Genomic DNA, 18,560 nt, shown 5'->3' with positions numbered 1-18,560 from the left:
GACCTTTTTCCCTGGGAGTGTCGCAGGGCTGCTTCTCTCTGTGCCCTCTCCATTGTTGCGCTGCAAGCTCGGGTACGGGTGGATGACTTCCCGCCTCTTTGCGCCTGCTGGAGGTTTCTTCTTCCGCGCTGGTAATTTGGATGGCTTTGTCGAGGGTCACTTCCTTTTCTTGTATGAACTTGGTCCTGCACCTTCCTAGAGTTGGTGTGCACGACCAGCATGTCGCAGATGACCTGTTCCGTGTTGACGCCGAAAGCGCATAAGGATGCCAGCTCCCTCATCCTGGTGATGTAGTCGTCCACGGGTTCACTCCCTTCTTGTTTGCGAGTGTAGAACCTTAGCCTGTGTAGCACCACGTTCTCCTTATTGGTGAATCGCTTTACAATGCGACGGATTGCCTCGTTGTAGACGTTGTCGTCGTCATCCTCCACTGGTATGGCTGTCAAACTGGCAAAAATGCGCTGTCCCTCAACCCCCATTGCGTTCAGCAGCATCGCCTTCTTCCTTGCAGGGGCATATCCCGTGCCGCCTACGGCCTCCAGATACGTGGAGAAAAGGGGCTCCCATTGCATCCACGGAATTGCCGGGGTCCCGGTTGAGGGGAGGAACGCAAGGGGCGGTGTGGCACCTTGCATGGTGGGTCCGTGGGTCTTGAGATATCCTCGTCGCCAGTTATGTTGTGGCCTCAAAGGATGACAGGATGCTTGGAGAGGTTCTAACTGGCTTTATTGCCTGATACAACAATTAACTGCAACTGACCATGCAAAGGGGCAGGGCATGTACACAGTCTCAGGCTGGGCTTCCCCAGTTACTTCACTGGAGGCAAGGTGTGCATGGACTGCACGCTGTAACTTCCAGGGCCCCCATGAGGCCTCCTGTGGCATTGGACTTATGCCCTGGAAGTGGTACTCAACACGTTAACTGGCTTCCTGTTATCAGGCTCCTCATAAGGAGCAGTGCTCGCCAGTGCAACTGGTCTTGTCACTGCCAGCCTCTCTGCTGGCGCCAAACGCTTCTCGCGGAGGGCGGGCTCGCGAGATCCCGTTTGGCTGAGATCTCGCGAGACCGCGCTCCCTCAATCACGTGATGTCCCCACAGAATCCTTTGTTTCATCCTTTGAATAGATGTTCGGGCACGTGTACTACAAGGAAGCGAGAGGCAGAAAATGAAGCGTTATAAAACTAGGGATTCTTTTAAAAAGGTTACTTGAGTGCTATTAACAGAGTTTGAATTAATAGGAAACTAATAGGTCATATTAGGAGTCAGAGTATAGATATACAACACAAGACTATGTACATAAGTTATATTAAATATTAGCTAGTAGGCAGACAAGGGAACCAACATGTTTATTTATTGAATACTTGTTAGGTGATGTCTATCCGAAAACAACTCCCTTCACCACCACATGAACATTTCCTCGAGGCGCTAGGTGAGTAGGCACAGGTAGGTCAAGACGAAAAGGGTAGAGAAGAATAGGAGAGCGAAGTTATACGAGTAAGCAAGCCAACTGATGTTGTTTATCTCTTAACAGGTTTTCATTGCAAATTCAAGAAGCCTAGCCTGTGTTTTTATTTTTATTTTATCCACTTGCCCTTTCCCTTCGGGTGATCTGTTCCTAGTAGTTTCTCTGATATTCTGGGAGCAGTGCGCCACGAGGCGAGCAGTGGGGTTTAGCAGCTTCCACTCAGGATAAAGTAAAGACCTGAGTATTTGCTGCCAAGGGCAAATCTTTGCCTCTCTGCATCGGATGCCGCAGAGACTTCCAGTGCTGGTGACCCAACGCCACCTGCTGTTTCACAGTTTTTGACTTGCAAGCTATTACCGCTGCCGAACTGCACCATTGGATTCCATCAAGGCCACTGGCCGAACAACCCTGGTTTGGCGCTGAGAGCGCCCAGACTCCCGGTTCGACGCTAACAAGCCTGCAAAGTAGGAATACAGGTACCGATAGTGGTTCTCTAAGCATTTAAGGGCAATGTAGACATTTAAGACCCCACCCCCATCTTTTTCAAGGTAATACCTTCGACTGAAAATATTTGCACTAGAAATTGTTAGCCTGGCAACCGTGGGCTTCAAACCCATAGTGCCCCTTTATTCCAAAGTCTGCCTTCTCTGCAGTAGATCATACGTGTTTTTATTAGTTGTGTATAGTTTTAAAGTATATCATGTTTATAGAACCTTGGTTGAACATTCTTTCATTTAGGTCTCACAGTACTGCTGTTGCTTGGTTTGCTTCTGTGCTAACTCACATCCTTCCTGAAGAGTATAGCCTGCCCTCGGCCCAAGTTACCCTATAGAGGTGCAACAGCTATAACTGTTAAACTGTGCCTGGTCCCCTTTGTGTTTGGGATCACTGCTGGTTTAGTAGTGCAGGGCTGAGCAGGTGTTTCATTCACTCATTCCTGTTCACCTACAGAACATTGGTCAACTCATCATAGCCCTCCCTTAAGTGAACCCATAATTTGACAATACACAGGAAGCTAGAATGTGCCTCCAGTATCACAAGTAATGCAAGAGATCCAAGCACACGCTGTTCAGCGTCTGGAGTGACTTGCAAAGGCGTACATATTGGAACAATTCAATGCTCAGCACCTATGCAATAATTCTTTGCAAACCCATATGGGTCAAACTTTGCTAGAACACGTATAGCAATTGTGAGCTGGTGAGCTTGTCCACTCAGCTTGTCTGCTTTTAAAATCGAAAGAAAGGGCTCCAGGGCGCACATAATTCAGATGGGGGAATCTATGGGGAAAAAGGCATGTGAGACAGAACCACAATTTAACAATACATATTCATGCAGTGGTCTGCAATAATCGCTACAAGGAAACATTCTCAGCTAAAGTGTGTAAGCCTTTAATTACAATGCAAACACCTTGTCAGTCAATAATCAGATGTACTGAGGGGTTAGCATGCCCGCCCTACAATCATCATGCAAAGATTACACACATTGAGTCAAAAGTATTTAGAGGCAGGAAAGTAAAAGGCAGCCATAATCAGTAGTTAGAATATGCATCACAAGTACAGTACAAATATAATGGAGGGTCGGCCCAGGCTTTGTGCAATTACTGAAAACTATAGGCCAATAAACATTATTCTGGGCCAGCCTCCCATAGTTATACAAAATTCATAGCGAAGAGTTACAATGTAAACTACTGATTACTGGCCACCATACAAACCACATGCTTTCCAGGTTACTTAGTGTGTGGAAATGTATGAGCAAGGAAAAGCATCAGAAGTTAGAGGCTTGATGATTCACATAGGAATTGGAATACATGACTGGTTGGAAAAAAGGGTCACAAGACATGGTTTGTCACCAGCAAAATCACAGTGAAGTGAAGCTCGGATTTCAGACTGTTTGAATGCCATGTGTAGTAGTAAAAAGCACATGCGTTTCTCAGGACAGGGACACTTATCAAGATGTGTAATATCCTGGGACAATGGTTAGTGTTCGTAATGGTATTAGGAAGTCAAACCTGTCATCCAGTCTTGGTCCCGTTTCGGCCTCCAGTTGACGCACCAAATCTTCTAGATGAAGAAGCTTGTCCTTCAGTTGGTTTTTCTCCTCATCTGTTCTCACTTGATATGCAGAGACTTCGAAGTCATCCTTCAGTTGCCTCTGTTCCATTGACTCTTCATTTCTCCTTCTTAGGCTTGCCAGCTCTTCTTCGGCACTTCTTAGCTTTCTGAATAGCTCCTCCTTAGTCTCAGTGAACGCGTTTAGTAGTTCTGTTTTCTGTGCAATAATTACATCTTTTTTCTCTTGCTCCATTTCAAATAACAATTGCTGCTTGAGCATCTCCTCCTTGGCCACCTTGAGAAGTGCCATCTCCTCTTGAAGACACCTTACTTGTTCAACATGAATCTCTCTCTCTTTGGCAAGTTCCTGGAATTCCAACTCTTGAACATTAATCCTTTCAAAAGTCTGCTCAAGTTGGGAAGTTAGGTCTCCTTCCTTCATTTGTATCATCTGCAATTCTTCTTCTTTGGTCTGGAGTTTTTCAGAGAGCTGCTTGTTCAACAAACTTTCTTCATCAGCTAGAAGCTTCTCCTTTGCCCGTAGGTCCTCCTCAAGAAGGGCCTTTTCACTGAGGGCATGCTCCAGCTGGATCAATGCTTCTTGCTGTGCCTTTTTAAGTGCTGACACCTTCTCTTCATTGGCCTTTATGCACAGTAATGCCTCGGCATACAGTTCACTTTGATTTTCCAATTGTGGCATTTGCTCTTGAGGATGACTGTCTCTTTCTTTCAATTTTGGTTGAAATTCAGACTCCCGTTCACTTGAGTCTTCTTTCATCTTCCAATCCTTGGCCCCCGGTGAGTAAAGCAAAACACTATTTTTGGAAACCTGCTGAGAATACAAATCTTTACTGCGTGCAAACTGTTCGCCTTTAAAGTCTGTAGAACTCTCAAGATGATTTGGCATATTTTGAGGAGATTGAGGGTAGTCATCTCCAGGATACACACTTATTTTTTGGGATTGTTTTTGGTCTACAATCGAACACATCTGTAGATTCTCAATCTCACTGGTGAGAGCATCAATTTGTTTTTTATAGTCGTTTTCCATTGTTTCTCTCTCAATGGCAAATGTTTTGCAAATGGTAGCTTGCTCCTCGTTCATCCGCTCTTCATATTTCAGCCTTTCCTTCCTACTCTCCATCACAATTTTGGCTTCCTTCTCCCCCCACTGCTTCTTTTCTTGGGCATGCTTCTCTTCAATTCTGTCTAATGTTGCTTCATGTTGTCGTACCAGGTCTTCCATTTCGCATCGGTGTTGATGCCACAAAGTCTTAACCTTTTCGGTGAACTGGGCTTCAGCCTGTGACAGCTTCTGATTGAACTCGACCTCTGCCTCCTTCCTAAAGATAAATGAGTTAACGTTGATCTGTGTTAAACATGGATGCACTCTTTCACTTGCATTACTTAAACGTTACTACAAGCTTGTCTTAATGGCACAATGTTTTCTCAGTTGTGAATGAATTCTTACTAAAACATAATTTTAGTTTGAAAATGATTTGATTATTTGGCTAATTTATTTTCAAACCAAAAGTACATTAGTCAAGATTTGAGCAGGCAGCCTGATCCGTCAGGGGTGTCACCATCATCCGAAAGCCAAAGACTCCAAACACGTACTTGGATCACCACGGATATGGGAATGAATTACACCAGAAATCGTTAAATGTTTGCACTGTTTAACCCCAATCTGAAGAGCCCCTTCAAATTCAACAATCTGCTATATTTTTATAAATTGGTAGTGCCTCACAAAAAGGAAATTAGAAACTTGTCAATCACCAAAATGAAATCTAAATAACTATAATTTAAAAGTACATTCAAGAAAATGGGATGCAACTAATTGCATATTGCAAATGATGTTAAACGTGCGAATACAACTGCTAAAAAAAACAACATGGCATAAAGATTTCGTCTCAATAGCCTAAGCCATGCCATATGTAAAAATAAAATAGTAAAGGTAAATAAGTTACATGCAATTCATTATCCTTGAACATTTCCACCACTTAAAAACATTTTTTATCAGCTATAATGATTTTAGATCAAAGTAGTATCAACATTACAACTGTTAACTCTTTGACCAATATATACTTCTCATTATACATTACTACATATGCAACCATACTGAAACAAACCTCAATTCAACCAGATCAACTACATATTCCTCTAATCAGAATAGATTCTTCTTTCATATACACATTTGCCTAAGCATAAGATTTTCTTTATTTCTTTGCATATCGGACAATAACACAAGACAAGCACTAAGACAATCACAATGACAGAATAAACTGACAAACACAATAAACAATCAACCAAAACAAACAAATTAAACTAAACAAAAAGAAAAATCGCAATTCATCCTTCCTGGTCTCCTCGATTAAATCATTTACTTAAATTATACTCCCAAAACACTCAAGCATTCACTCTCCATATAACTCATTAAAGGCACACAGAGGGTCAAATAATTTGCTTACCGATCCTGCCTTTGAAACATTACCCACTCAAACTCCGATAACAACACATCATTTACCCAATTCACCACCTGCGGCTCCTTCCTCGTCTTCCATACCTTCAACACCTGTTTGTTTTGCTGCATTCACAAACACCTTGTCAACCCACTGCTCGTATCATTGAGCAACTTTGCATCGCTTCTTTTTTGACAACAATAACACTTGAAGAGGCATTCTGAGGAAACGTATGGATAATAATCCGTCTAACACTTCCCTCCGAAATTTCTGCATGCAAGAGCAGCACCACAACATGTCAATGAGCGTTCCCTTCTCAACATAAATCATTGTCACTTAGACCCAAATTACACATGTGATCGAAGGTACAAGCTGGACCACCACTTAAAATGGTGACCCTAAAATGCGATTATCATCATTACGACTATACCTGTACTAGCATATTATGTAACTCAATACCTGTAGCTTCACCTTATAAGTTCATTTCTATGATCTGCCCTATAGTCACAAAAACTGGTGAGGGAATGTTGAGCAAAACAGAAAGGGCTGAAGACCATACATGCAAGTCATTTATTTCTCCCATTCATTTTGAATTCATAGCACATTAGAAACACACCAAGTATGGATGCACATTGGCTAGGTTTGGGGTCCCACCCGCCAATGCCCTGAGTCAAACTAATATTTAGTTATATATTAGTAGAACAGGGTTTATGTAAAATGGTCTGTTTATCACAGAGTGCTAAAAGCACATGTTGCTTCCTTATATGTTCTGCACACCACAAAGGAAGCAACACAGATGGCTGGGTGACTCCCTAAGCCAGTGGGTTATAGACCCAGGGCCAAAATGAGGGGGGGGGGCGGGATCACCTGGTCATCTTCCCGAGGGCCACATCGCTTGGCAGGGTACAGGCATTCAGACATTTCAGAACAGCCCACAACATACAGACTCTCCTCAGGCCCACCATAATACAGAAGTCCAAAGAACCCTGCCCCCTCACGGGTACACACATTCCAGGGCACACAAGAAGACCCAAAGTATAGGAATGATTCAATTCAGGAAACACTTCAATTCACACATCAGAGAATTTGTTTCACTGAGATAGAGGCACCCATAGGAAAGAGGGTGCAGCTGAGCAAGTGGAGATGTTGGAATCCAGGCAGGCTCGTTTAGAGGGAGATGGGGCTATTTAGAGCCCAGATGACAGGTCATGCATCCAGTAGAGCTGGGGGGTGGGATGTCAGAGGGCGAACCCATAAGGCAAGAGACCAGTGGTAATCCTTACATCAGTCAGCATAGGAAGGTATTCGTGGGCCAGATCCGTCCTCTAGGCAGAACCAGATGATTGGAGGAGGCACGGCCGGGGGCCAGGGAGCTTACCATCAGCTCATAGAGGGAAATAGGGAAGACATAGGATGGGGCCCCTGCTAGAGTAGAGCTGCTTAGTCACCATCCTACCTGCTGCAATGAGAACTATGTGTACTGACCCAGCTGCAGAGTGAACTATGAGCTAGGTGTAGTGGAGGGGTCCCTGTCCTTGGAAATCATGCACAGTCATCAAAGCAGGGTGCGGGAACCCTAAAACCTGACAACGACCTGAAACTTGGCAAAGAGGGTGGAGATCACTAGCTAGCAAATTGAGGAGTTGGAACATTTGCATTTGATAGCTGGCTGAGAAGGCCTGAGAACACAGGAGGGACTGGGGAACATAGGGTTGGAGAAACCTGAAGACAACCAACCCAACACTTTACTTTGGTTTTGAGGAAGATTCCGGTTTATTTTCAGTTGGCCGAGTGAGACCATAACCCAAATAAAACTGTTGAAACATAAATCTGAGGTCTTGGCATTTTTCCTGGCTCCAGGGCATGTGACAGGGTATTTACTATTTTGCAGAGTTACATTGATTGGACCTATTACGGCCCACAAGAGCAAAGCTATTTGCTTCCAGCAAAGCTTAATGCCATTTTTTATTTTTTTATTAGAGCACTGTTTACAATCTTCTCATCTTCATTTTCTTTGAAGGAAGCGCTACGCCCGAGAATAATGGATGTGATAGAGTTTGGTTAAAAGGAAACTATGAAACAATTTTAGGAAATATATTTGAGTTTGACATATGCACCATGTAGTCTTGGTGATAGATATACAAGGAGGGTAATTTTTTAGTACACACATACGGAGTCTACCCATGTCAAGAGACCTTCTCAGACTGTGTTCCTAAAATCTGGAATTTCCTCTCCTAAAAATATTTCTACTTTATCCAATTAAGATCTCCTGCAGATAACGCAACATCTTCCTCTTTAAAACGTATTACTAGAAGGATAGAATGCCTACGTAATAGGATGCCTTGACACAAATCTGCTGTCTACATTACAGGTTAAGATTAACCAGTAGCCTCCTTTATATTTTACTCCTATCCCAACCCCACGCCGCCAACTCCTGTTAATAATAATAGCCTATTGACACTTTTTAGGGTGCGCATGATGCAAATTCTTCTTAGCAATTAGCATCATAGACACTGCATTTTAATGCCAAGCAATGGTGACTGCCCTCCCTTGGGCAAACACTGCACCCCACACATCTCGCACCCCCAGGCTTGGAGCATCCATCCTTCCCCTTCACACTTTAGTCATCTTACTCTCCTGGTTTAACCCTAGTAATAACCATCACGCCAGAATAAATTCTGATGCCAAACCATAACTGTCATGGTTTTTGTAGTACTCACTTAGTGCCTCTTCATCCCTTTATCCTCATATGACACACTCCCTCATCTCCTGGATCTACCTTAGTGACCACTTTAATCGCTTGAGCACATTTCCACTAACAAGCATAGAAGCCGCTATAGCATGTAGTTCTTACTGCACCCACCACATACTTTTTTTTTTGGCAGAACGGCATTTTTGTCGAATGCATTTTTGACAAATGTTCCACTTTTTATTTTTAAGAACAAACAGCGGGAAAGACCACCCCACTACTTCCCTTCCTCCTGTACCTCTTCCATATAGCACCTTCAATTTTCCACGTAAAACATTAGAACCTTTTACCATCTCTTGCTCTCTACATTATCCCACTGTGATGAATCCCCTTCAATGAGGCTGGGGAGGTGAGGCCGCTACTCTATAATCCCCCTGTGTGTGCTACTCGGCAGGTGGATCTCATGGGGAGGGAAGCCCTGCATGGGACCAGTGGCGAATATTGTTAGGTAAAATGTGCATATTTGAGATGCATCTTCCTGACCCATGTCAACCCCAGAACGTTTTGCTTGGACTTAGGTGAAGGGGAATCTTTTTCCCCTCTCACCTAGTTTTTTTAAACTTTTTTATGGGTGACCTTTTTATGTTTCTCCATAGTGTTTGGTTGGAGTTCTAGTTTCCTATAACTTTTGTGCTTAGACTGGGGTTGCCCAAAGAGGGATTTTCATTTTAAGTACGCCAGCACACCCCACCTTATGTGGATTGCGTCTTACTTACCTGGTAACATTTGTGTTACAATTGCAGGTTTACCTGAATGGCTGATGACAGTGGTTCTACTTTTATGACGTTTAGTCCTTTTTACTTGCAGGCGGTTGATGCAGCCTGGGTAATGCCCAGAAGGGCCACCATTTTGCTAAAATGGTGTGCACCTTATTTTTTCACAATTTCTCATGTGCTTGTAGTTTCTGAGATCTTCCCCTGCCATCTAGGTGGGAAAGACCTAAGTGGAAGTTTTGTCTACGCTGCAAATACTTTGTATTCCCTGTCCAGGATCCAGAGTGTCTGAGCAGGCAGGATGTGAGGAGGAGTCCAAAACTCTGCATCCCTTTGTCTTTCACCTTGCCTGAAAGTAACCAACTCCCAGTGGGGGGGCTTGCTGTCCTGATTCGACAGCCAGACCACCCCTTTCTGTGAAATGCAGGGGTAGATTGCAGAAGTTGTGCTGTGGTTTCTGATAAGTAATCAGAACCTTGAAGCTGCTAACAAGTCCACCACTAGAGGTGAAACCAAAGAGGAAGATGAAGAAAGGACATCTGTAGTGATTTCCAGTGACCGCAGAGCAGGTTGTGTAACCGGAGCCTGATGTAAGCCTTCCTTTTAATCGGCCTGAGGGGCCCAGAGGCTGGTGCAATCCACTAGTCTCAACAAGACATCAACAAGACCTGCATTTTGAGCCATGCCACAACCTGCTGCAACCTTGCTGGGCTGCAATACCCCAATACCCTTGGACCTCGAGTCTGAGTGCGGCACATGGTCTTCGGAAGGACGTACCCCTCCAAAACCTTGGTGGCCACCTCCTGGCTCTCCAGAGACACAATTCTAATCCCTGAAGTCCCCTAACCAGAGTGCAGGATCAAGAGAGTGATGAGAATCCGACTGGCGATATTCGTTCTTCATCTGGCTGCTGTAAAAAGGGATCAAATCCACAGAGGCGCGATAATCCGTGAACTATCCTTTGCTGGAAGCCTCCTCTGAGGACTACTGCTGCAAGTTCCAATCCAGCGTCCAGTTCTTTGGTCTCCAGATCAAGAATCCTGGAATAGGGCCCTGTGCTGCTGCACCCGGAAGGCATCCACTCCGAAGCTCTTCTTTTCTCCTAAGGTACTGTGTGAGCTTAAGTCTGGTGTGCATCCTGTGAGGCTGAGTGGGTGATTCGTGTGGTTGGGAGTCTGGCCATACTGCTTTCCTAAGCCTAATGCTGGAACACATATAGGGAGGCTTCTCAGAAGTCCCAGAACGCTAACTCTGAAAGTTAATACATACTTGTTGAAGAAAATCTCCTATGGAACTTTGACTTTCCTGCAACTGAAACCTACTGGCACCTAGACTAGTAGGGTCCCTCTTCTACCTTTGAGAAAACTTGCAATAGACTAGGGAAGGACTGGATAAGAAAAGGCTTCTGTCTTGAAATGTATAACAAGTGTAAAAGTACTTCAATGCTGATAGAATTAGTGTGGTAACTATCTCTGTGAAAGAAGAATTTACAAAGTGTCCTTAGGTTATACGTACCTGTGAGTTGCAGCGTGCCCTCTAAAAAGTATATAAGGTGCTTGCATGGTGTTTCCCCCGTCTGAAAAGTAATAAGTGTTGGCACTGTTTTATCATTGCTTAACTGAATGAGTGTAAAAGCTTACCTACCGTGAATAACATTGTGGTCTTCTTTAAGTGTACCATAGGGTGTTACTTTCCCTGATCTGCTTTATACAGATCTAAAACAGTGATTGACTTAATACTTGCCATTTAGTTATTTGAAGCCCCTCTTTAAAGTATATGGTTCCTTACTTACCTTGAACAGCTGCTTCTCTTCTTATTTTGCAACACTGGGTCGTGCCTCCCCTGAATCTGCTTAGAGCATTACAAAAATAATCATACAGTCCATTACTTACCTTGAAATACTTTGGGTCTTTGTTAAAGTGTAATTTGGTTTGACTTTCCTTGAATTGCTGAGTGCATTCAGAAATAGTTATTGTTTGTTAATACTTGTCACTGAGTAGCTTAAGGCCCCTCCAGAAAGTTTAAGAGTTGTTTTACCAGCTCTGAAATTAGTTCTAAAAAGTAATGTTGCAAGGAGTATACTTGTAACAGGGTTGGTTTGTTAAGGATTTCTTAACGGAGTGTCACTGCATGACTGACGGGGTCTACTGCCCTTGAATTACTGCCTGCATTACAAAATATCATCTAACCTGGTTTGAATACCCAAGAATAGCTGATTGCATTCTGAATGTGTTATAGGTTTGACTCACCTTGGACTGCTGATTGCTATTCTTAATAAGGTTATACTTTGGGTTGTATTCCATAAGTATTAAGTTGGTTTTTATAATTGTGTTTATATATAATGTAATAGTACTTATTTACCAAGATTCACCTTGGTCTACTTGTAAACTTTATCTGTACAATACCTAGTGTTTTGGTGTTTCTTTGGACCCTATGTATGCTACAATTTCTTTGTACCAAGCTACAGCCCTCTCTCCCTCCTAAGATCAGCCTGGCTGCTCTGTCTAGACTTCCAAATGTTCTCAGGTGGTACAGCCTTATAATAAGAGTGGATGTATGTACTGCTTCAGATGTATGGTTTTATAAAGCACTTAACGGGACTTTACAAAAACTGTCCTGACAATTTTGTTGGGAGAATGCAGTATAGACCCCCTCAATTTCTGTCCCCGCTTTTCTTTCACCCCACTCAGGTCTCTATGATCCCCCATACGTCTATGTATCTCTGTAGGGTACAAGACCCCCAGCCATACACATCATACTGGGATGAGGATGACTAAGAGTAAGGCCTACCCAGATGGTGTTCATACAACCACTGACACAAAGAAGAACATGCAAGGAGGCAAAAGCCCACTGCAGAACCAACATATGAAGAACAGTCAACTAAAGTCAGCCCTACTGATAAACAGGGAAGGACTATGTACCCTGTCAGATCCTCCCTGGAAAAACCGAGAGTTGGCTGGAGGTTCGCCTCGGAGAACAGGAAAGGTTGACCGAGCCTTGCCGAACACATGCTGTGTTCCCTGTTGTCCAGGATGGAGAATTGGCGGCCCATGGGAGAACAGGAGTCGGACAGCACAGTCAGGTCGAGAAGCACACACTCCGAGGGACCAGACCTGGGAACGCTTTGAGGACACGTGCAGACTGCTGGAAGACATGCAGAAGCCTGCGGTAGGAAGAAGCAGTTCTGCAAAGCCACCCGGGCATGCATTTAACGCCTCAAAAAGGTACTTGGGTTACCGTAGCAGGTGGTGGAGATAGAAGAGAATGAAGGAGGCAGTGGGGGAAGGCTGAAGAACCACATCTCCTTCATGCCAGTACTTGGAGAGGTTAAGGGGGTTTGGACGAAGAGACAGCCACATAAAAACCAGTGCCTGGCAGATTAGTGAACCAGGCCTGAGTACAACATGCAATAAACCTGAGAGGGGGGAGGGGGTCTGGGACTCATACAAAGTCGGAGAAGCCCTGCAAGAGCAGCACACCATGGTCTTGGATCCATACGAAGTCGGAGAAGCCCTGCAAGAGCAGCATACAGGGGTTAAGGACCCATACAAATCCAGAGAATTATGCAATCAAGGGCCAGGGGCCCAGAGCAAGTCGAGGAGGTCCTGAGATAACAAAGGGGTCTGGGACCCACCCAAAAGAGAAACTATGCAGCAAGTCGGGGAGATCCTGAGACATTCTAGAGAGGTCTGGGACCCCCATAAGAACGAAAGAGGTGCGAGAAGTGAAGATAAGGGGTTGAGGACCCACTGCCAAAAGAAGGGACACTTTCTGGAATACTAAGGTTTACAGTCAAGTCTGGCAGGATTGTGAACCAGACTTGATGATACATTTGTGAACTGGAGAATGAACAGGGGAACAGACTCCTCCTGATACTTGGAATCTGTGTTTTTGTATACGTTTGGAAGAGCATCCAACATCAAGAACTTTTAAGTTAAAGAACCACTAGTGTTTTTTCATCAAGAACTGAACATTTGCATTTATATCCAGAACACGAGAATCCTCCTTCTGGATCAAGAAGAGACACAGTTTTTCCTTAGATAGAGTGTAAGGGACAGAAATGGGTTTGGACGGTGGACATTTTACTTTATTGGACGTCCTTAGTCTTGTTGTTGCGGTGGGGCAACCCCTTGTAGAAATAGGATTTCCTTTCTTTACTTTTATATATAAATCAAAGTCTTTGCCAACAGACATTCCACCATTGTGTCAGACACGTACTTCTGCACCCTTACACCACCCTGACACATTAGTTAGACCCTTATCATCCTTACGATACCAAGCTGTTCTCCTTTCCATCCAAGAGTTCGAGTCTCCCACGGTATGAAATCAGGGAAATGTATTGTCTGGCAATTCTAGACTCTTAACTGTTTTAGACATCAGTCAGTGCTGTACAGTTATTTAACATTTCACATTCCCCACCATGGTCCCGCCAAATTGAGAGACCCCAAAAGAAATCTCCCCCATTTAATCAGGGAACCTAAAACATTTTTGATATACCTCCTATTTGTCATGAAAAATGTGTTGTCAATCATAAATGCAGGGCTCAAAATGTGCGCTCACCACTGTCTAGTGATCATTGAGTCTTGGCGAGTAAGAAATGGTGTGCTGGGTGTAAATATTGAAGTGACTTTCTATGGCTGGCTAGTAGCTTCCAACTTGAAATGTTTACCCCAATGTAAGTGTTGTAATTCACTTCACAAATCTGAGAGTAAACTGATGTGACATCAATTTGTTTTGCTGTCGGCAACAATGAGGAAACAATAGCATTGACTGTGTGGGATTTGGGTTCTATTCTTGCAAAACACAGGACATGCATTACTTACCGTAATAGCATTTCTGATGATTTTATCTGCTTAGATTCACATGCTGTGCATATGGTCCGACATCCAGTGGTAACCGCAGAGTATTGCATCTTGTCTTTCGGGGACCGAAAGGGGACGTCGGCATAGGCATGTCTGTAACACTATGCCTATCGTGACATGTAGTGTACCCAAAATCCCTCACGTGCCGAGGTCCCTCTAATTGTATTTTTTCTGCCATGAGGGAGCCCAAGGCTATAGTGAGTGAGTACATAAAGAGTAGTAAGACGTCTATCTTCCTTCCACGCAGAGCGGGGAGGTATGGAGGGCGCATGTGAATCTAAGCAGATACAATCATCAGAAATGCTATTACGGTAAGTAATGCATGTCTTCTGATGCTTGTTAATCTGCTTAGAATCACATGCTGTGCATAGACAAGCGAGCAGTACCCGGAGTTGGAGGTGGGTTGTGAGAAGGAACAGTAGAGAAAAGATGTCTTAATACTGCTTGTCCCACCTGAGAATCAGACCTAGAATGAGTGTCTAGGCAAAAGTGTTTTGTAAAGGTGTATACAGAACTCCAGGTCGCCACTTTGCAAATGGACTCAAGGGGAACATTTGCAATGAATGCTATGGATGCCCCAGTGCCTCGAGTAGAATGTACTCTAGGCTTGAAGGGTAGTTTTCTCTTAGCAAGAGTGTAACATAGTGTGATGCATTTCACAATCCACCTTGAGAAAGCTGATTTAGAGGCAGGATCCCCTTCTCTACCAGCTGCCACTGAAAGAAAGAATGGTTTTGTCTTCCTCAGTGGTTTAGTTCTTTCCAGGTAGAACATGACTGCCCTGCGTACATCTAGTGTGTGTAGGCTTCTTTCGGCCATGTTAGTAGGGTTCTGGAAGATAGTGGGTAGTTCGATTGGTTCACATGGAACTTTGAGATAAATTTAGATAAATTTAGGCGCAACTACCTTATCTTTGTGGACTGTAACAAAGGGGTCTAGAACAGAAAGAGCCTGTAGTTCGCTAACCCTTCTGATAGAAATGATAGCCACTAGGAAGGCTGTTTTATAAGTCAGGTCTTTCAGACTTGCTTTATGCATAGGCTCAAAGGGAGCTCCCATGAGCCTGGTCAAAACCACATTCAGATCCCGTCCAGGGGCTGGATGAGAAATGGGAGGATAAATCCTATTAACCCCTTGCATTAAGGCTTTAATCACTGGTATTTTCCACCACAACACCTTTTGTTGTGATGTGGTGTAGGCTGACAGAGCAGCCAGATGAACCTTTAGGGAATTGAAGACTAACCCAGTGTCCAACAGATGGTTTAGATACAGCACAATGTGTGTGGGTGAGCAATCGATGGGATTGAAGCCCTTGGAATTGGACCAGATGACAAAACGTTTCCATTTGCTGGCATATCAATAATGTGTATTCGGTTTTCTCGCTTCCCTGAGTATGTCCATGCACCTCTGAGGGAATTGCAGGTGTCCAAACTCTATGACCTCAGGAGCCAAGCTGCTAAGTTCAGAGTTTGTGGGCATGGGTGTAGGGTCTCCCCCCTGTCCTGATACAACATGTTGTACGGGCAGGGTAGTTTCACTGGTGTGAAGAGGGACATTTCCATCAGGTGAGCGAACCAGGGTTGGCGGGCCCACATGCGGGCAACCAGTATCATGGTAACTGGTTCCTGGTGCATCTTGTGCCCTATCTTGTTGAGAAGGGAAATCAGGGGGGAAAAGCGTAGACAAATTTCCCTGACCATGTTATCCAGAGACCGTTCCCCCTTGGATCGGTTCTGGGGGTATCTGCAGGCGTAGTCTTGGCATTGGGCGTTCTCCTGAGTCGCGAACAAGTCGATCTCTGGGAAGCCCCATTCTGCGAAGACGTTGGACACAATGTCTTCGTGTAGTCGCCATTCGTATTCTTCTGGCAGAGGAAAATCTCTGCTGAGTACGTCTGCCAGAAGATTGAGTTTCCCTGGAACATGTTGGGACAACAAAAACATCTTGTGTTTGAGAGCCTATATCCAAATGTTTTGGGACAGCTTGGATAGCCCTGGAGAGTGAGTGCCCCCCTGTTTGTTCGGGTAATACATTGCTGTAGTGCTGTCCGTTCAGCACTGTCTTCCCTTGCAGTTGCACCTGAAATGCTTTCAAAGCCTTGCACACAGCTAATAGCTCCAGTAGGTTTATATGGTTGGACACTACTTGAGGAGAACAAACTCCATGCGCTGCCTGTTGAAGCAGATGAGCTCCCCACCCTGTGAGAGATGCGTCTGTCGTGAGAGTGGCTTCCACTGCAGGGGTGGTGAAGGTCTTCCCCTTCAAGAGGTTTTCTCTTGACCACCACTGCAGAGAGAGAATGAGGGCTGGCGAGAAAACGACCAGATCTTCCCATTGTCCGTTGGCCTGACACCACTGGCTGTTGAGCCACTCTTGCATAGGACGCATGCGCAGCCGCGCGTGGGGGACCAAGTAAATGCATGACGCCATCATTCCTAGCAAGCGCATGGCTTTGCACACCATCACCTCCCGACTGGCTACATATTGAGAGATCTGAAAAAGCATGTTCTGAACCCTCTTGTTGGAGGGAAAGACGAGACCGTCCTTCGTCCGAATTAGAGCTCCCAGAAATTGTTTTATTTGACTGGGGACTAAACTGGATTTCTTTTCATTGATTGAGAAACCCAGACTGAAGAGGAGATCTACTGTTTTTTTGGGTGTCCGAAAAACAAGTGTTGAACGAGTCCCCTGTAATGAGCCAGTCGTCGAGGTAAGGGTAAACTGGGACTGATAGTCTGCGCAGGTGTGCTGCCGCCACTGCCAGGACTTTGGTAAACACCCTCAGCGCTGAGGCGATGGCGAAGGGGAGTACCTTGAATTGGTAATGCCCGTCCTGGATCATGAACCTTAGATATTTCCTTTGTGCTGGCAATATTGAAATATGAAAGTATACATCTTTCATGTCCAATGTTGCCATTTAGTCCCCTTGTTTCAGCAGTGGGAGCACCTCCTGTAGTGTTACCATGCAAAACTTCTGGGGTTTTATAAACTTGTTCGCTGGCCGCAGGTCTAGAACAGAGATCCTTTTTGGGTACAAGGAAGTACACTGAATAAATACCGTTGTTTACCTGAATAATAGGGACGGCTTCTATGGCGTCCTTTCCCAGCAGTGCTTCCACCTCTTGATTCAGGATCGCCAGATGGTCCGGTGAAAGGCGCAGTGAGCGCGGCGGTCTGAATTGTGGAGGTCGGGCGAATTCCAAGCAGTAACCGTGGGTGACTGTCTTTATGACCCAATGGTCTGAAGTTATCCCCTCCCATGCCATGAGGAAAGATGGTAATCGCCCCCGACTGGGGTAACGTGGGAGGGGACCTGGATTTGGTGGTCATTTCTGACCAGAGGCTGTGGCTCCTCTGGGATTGGGGCCTCTACCTCTGCCTTTGCCGCGTTTCTGACCCCTTGGCGGGTAGTATGCAGTGTTTCCAGAAGTTTGTCCTGAGTTGAAGTTTCCCGTGTCGTAGTTCGTTTGACCAGCACGGGCTTGCCCTCGGAAGGACCGCCCGCCGAGAGTTATTACCCCTCTGGGTGGAAGGTTTCTGTGTGATCTGTTGCAGAGACTTCAAAGTCTCATGTTCCTTCTTGGCTGTTTCCAAAGCCTCATCCACCGCTTTCCCGAAGAGGTTAGACTCCTCAATGGGTTTATTGATGAGGGAGGCTTGAGTTTCCGGTTTAAAACCTGAGGTCCGCAGCCAAGTGTGTCTTTTCAGTAGGGTCCCTTGAGCCAGAAACCTGCCTGCAGTTTCCTCAGTGTCCAGGGTGTTCTTGATCACATGCTGGTTAACTTGTCTTCCCTCCATTACAATGGAGAGAAGCTTTGATTTAGCGGGTTCAGGAACCTCTTGGAGGCCTTCCTGGAGCAAATTCCATTGGGCGTCAGCATAGCTTGCCAATAGTGTTGTATTATTAGCAATCCGTGTAGTGTATGCGGCCGCTGACGTGACACGTTTGCCAAGGGCATACAGTCGCTTAGATAGCTTGTCCGGCGGTGAATCACCCGTGCAAGGGGTACCCCTGCCCTTTTTCGAGTGGTAGTCACTACCAATGAATCTGGGATGGCGTACCCTTTGATATATAGAGGGTTGGAAGGGGAAGGGAGAAATCATTTTTCGACTCTTGGGTTCACTGCCCGGGTTTGAGCTGGTGATACCAATGAGGGGGCCACCCTTCTCTTAACAGAGTTAAGGAGGGGGATGGCTTGACTCGATGGAGGTTTCTGCTTAAGGATATCCTCTACGAAATCCTGCTCAGGCACCACCTCTTTTA

At 45.0% G+C, this 18,560-nt stretch overlaps 1 protein-coding gene across 6 annotated transcripts in view; it reads right to left on the bottom strand.

The window, feature by feature from the left end:
- Positions 1 to 18,560, bottom strand: part of NINL (ninein like) — a 1,017,292-nt gene that overhangs the window by 334,551 nt on the left and 664,181 nt on the right. For 5 of the 6 annotated variants that reach the window (XM_069607820.1, XM_069607817.1, XM_069607819.1 and 2 more), the window contains one exon: positions 3,474 to 4,856. The exons of the other annotated variant lie outside the window; for it this stretch is intronic. In XM_069607820.1, coding sequence (XP_069463921.1) covers positions 3,474 to 4,856 — 1,383 coding nt within the window. The remainder of the gene's footprint in view (positions 1 to 3,473; positions 4,857 to 18,560) is intronic. 6 annotated transcript variants of the gene reach the window in all.

The sequence above is a fragment of the Ambystoma mexicanum genome, chromosome 4q (genome assembly GCF_040938575.1).
Source record: "Ambystoma mexicanum isolate Mex_15411 chromosome 4q, UKY_AmexF1_1, whole genome shotgun sequence".
NCBI lineage: Eukaryota > Metazoa > Chordata > Amphibia > Caudata > Ambystomatidae > Ambystoma > Ambystoma mexicanum.
This window is presented reverse-complemented; position numbering and strand designations above follow the sequence as displayed.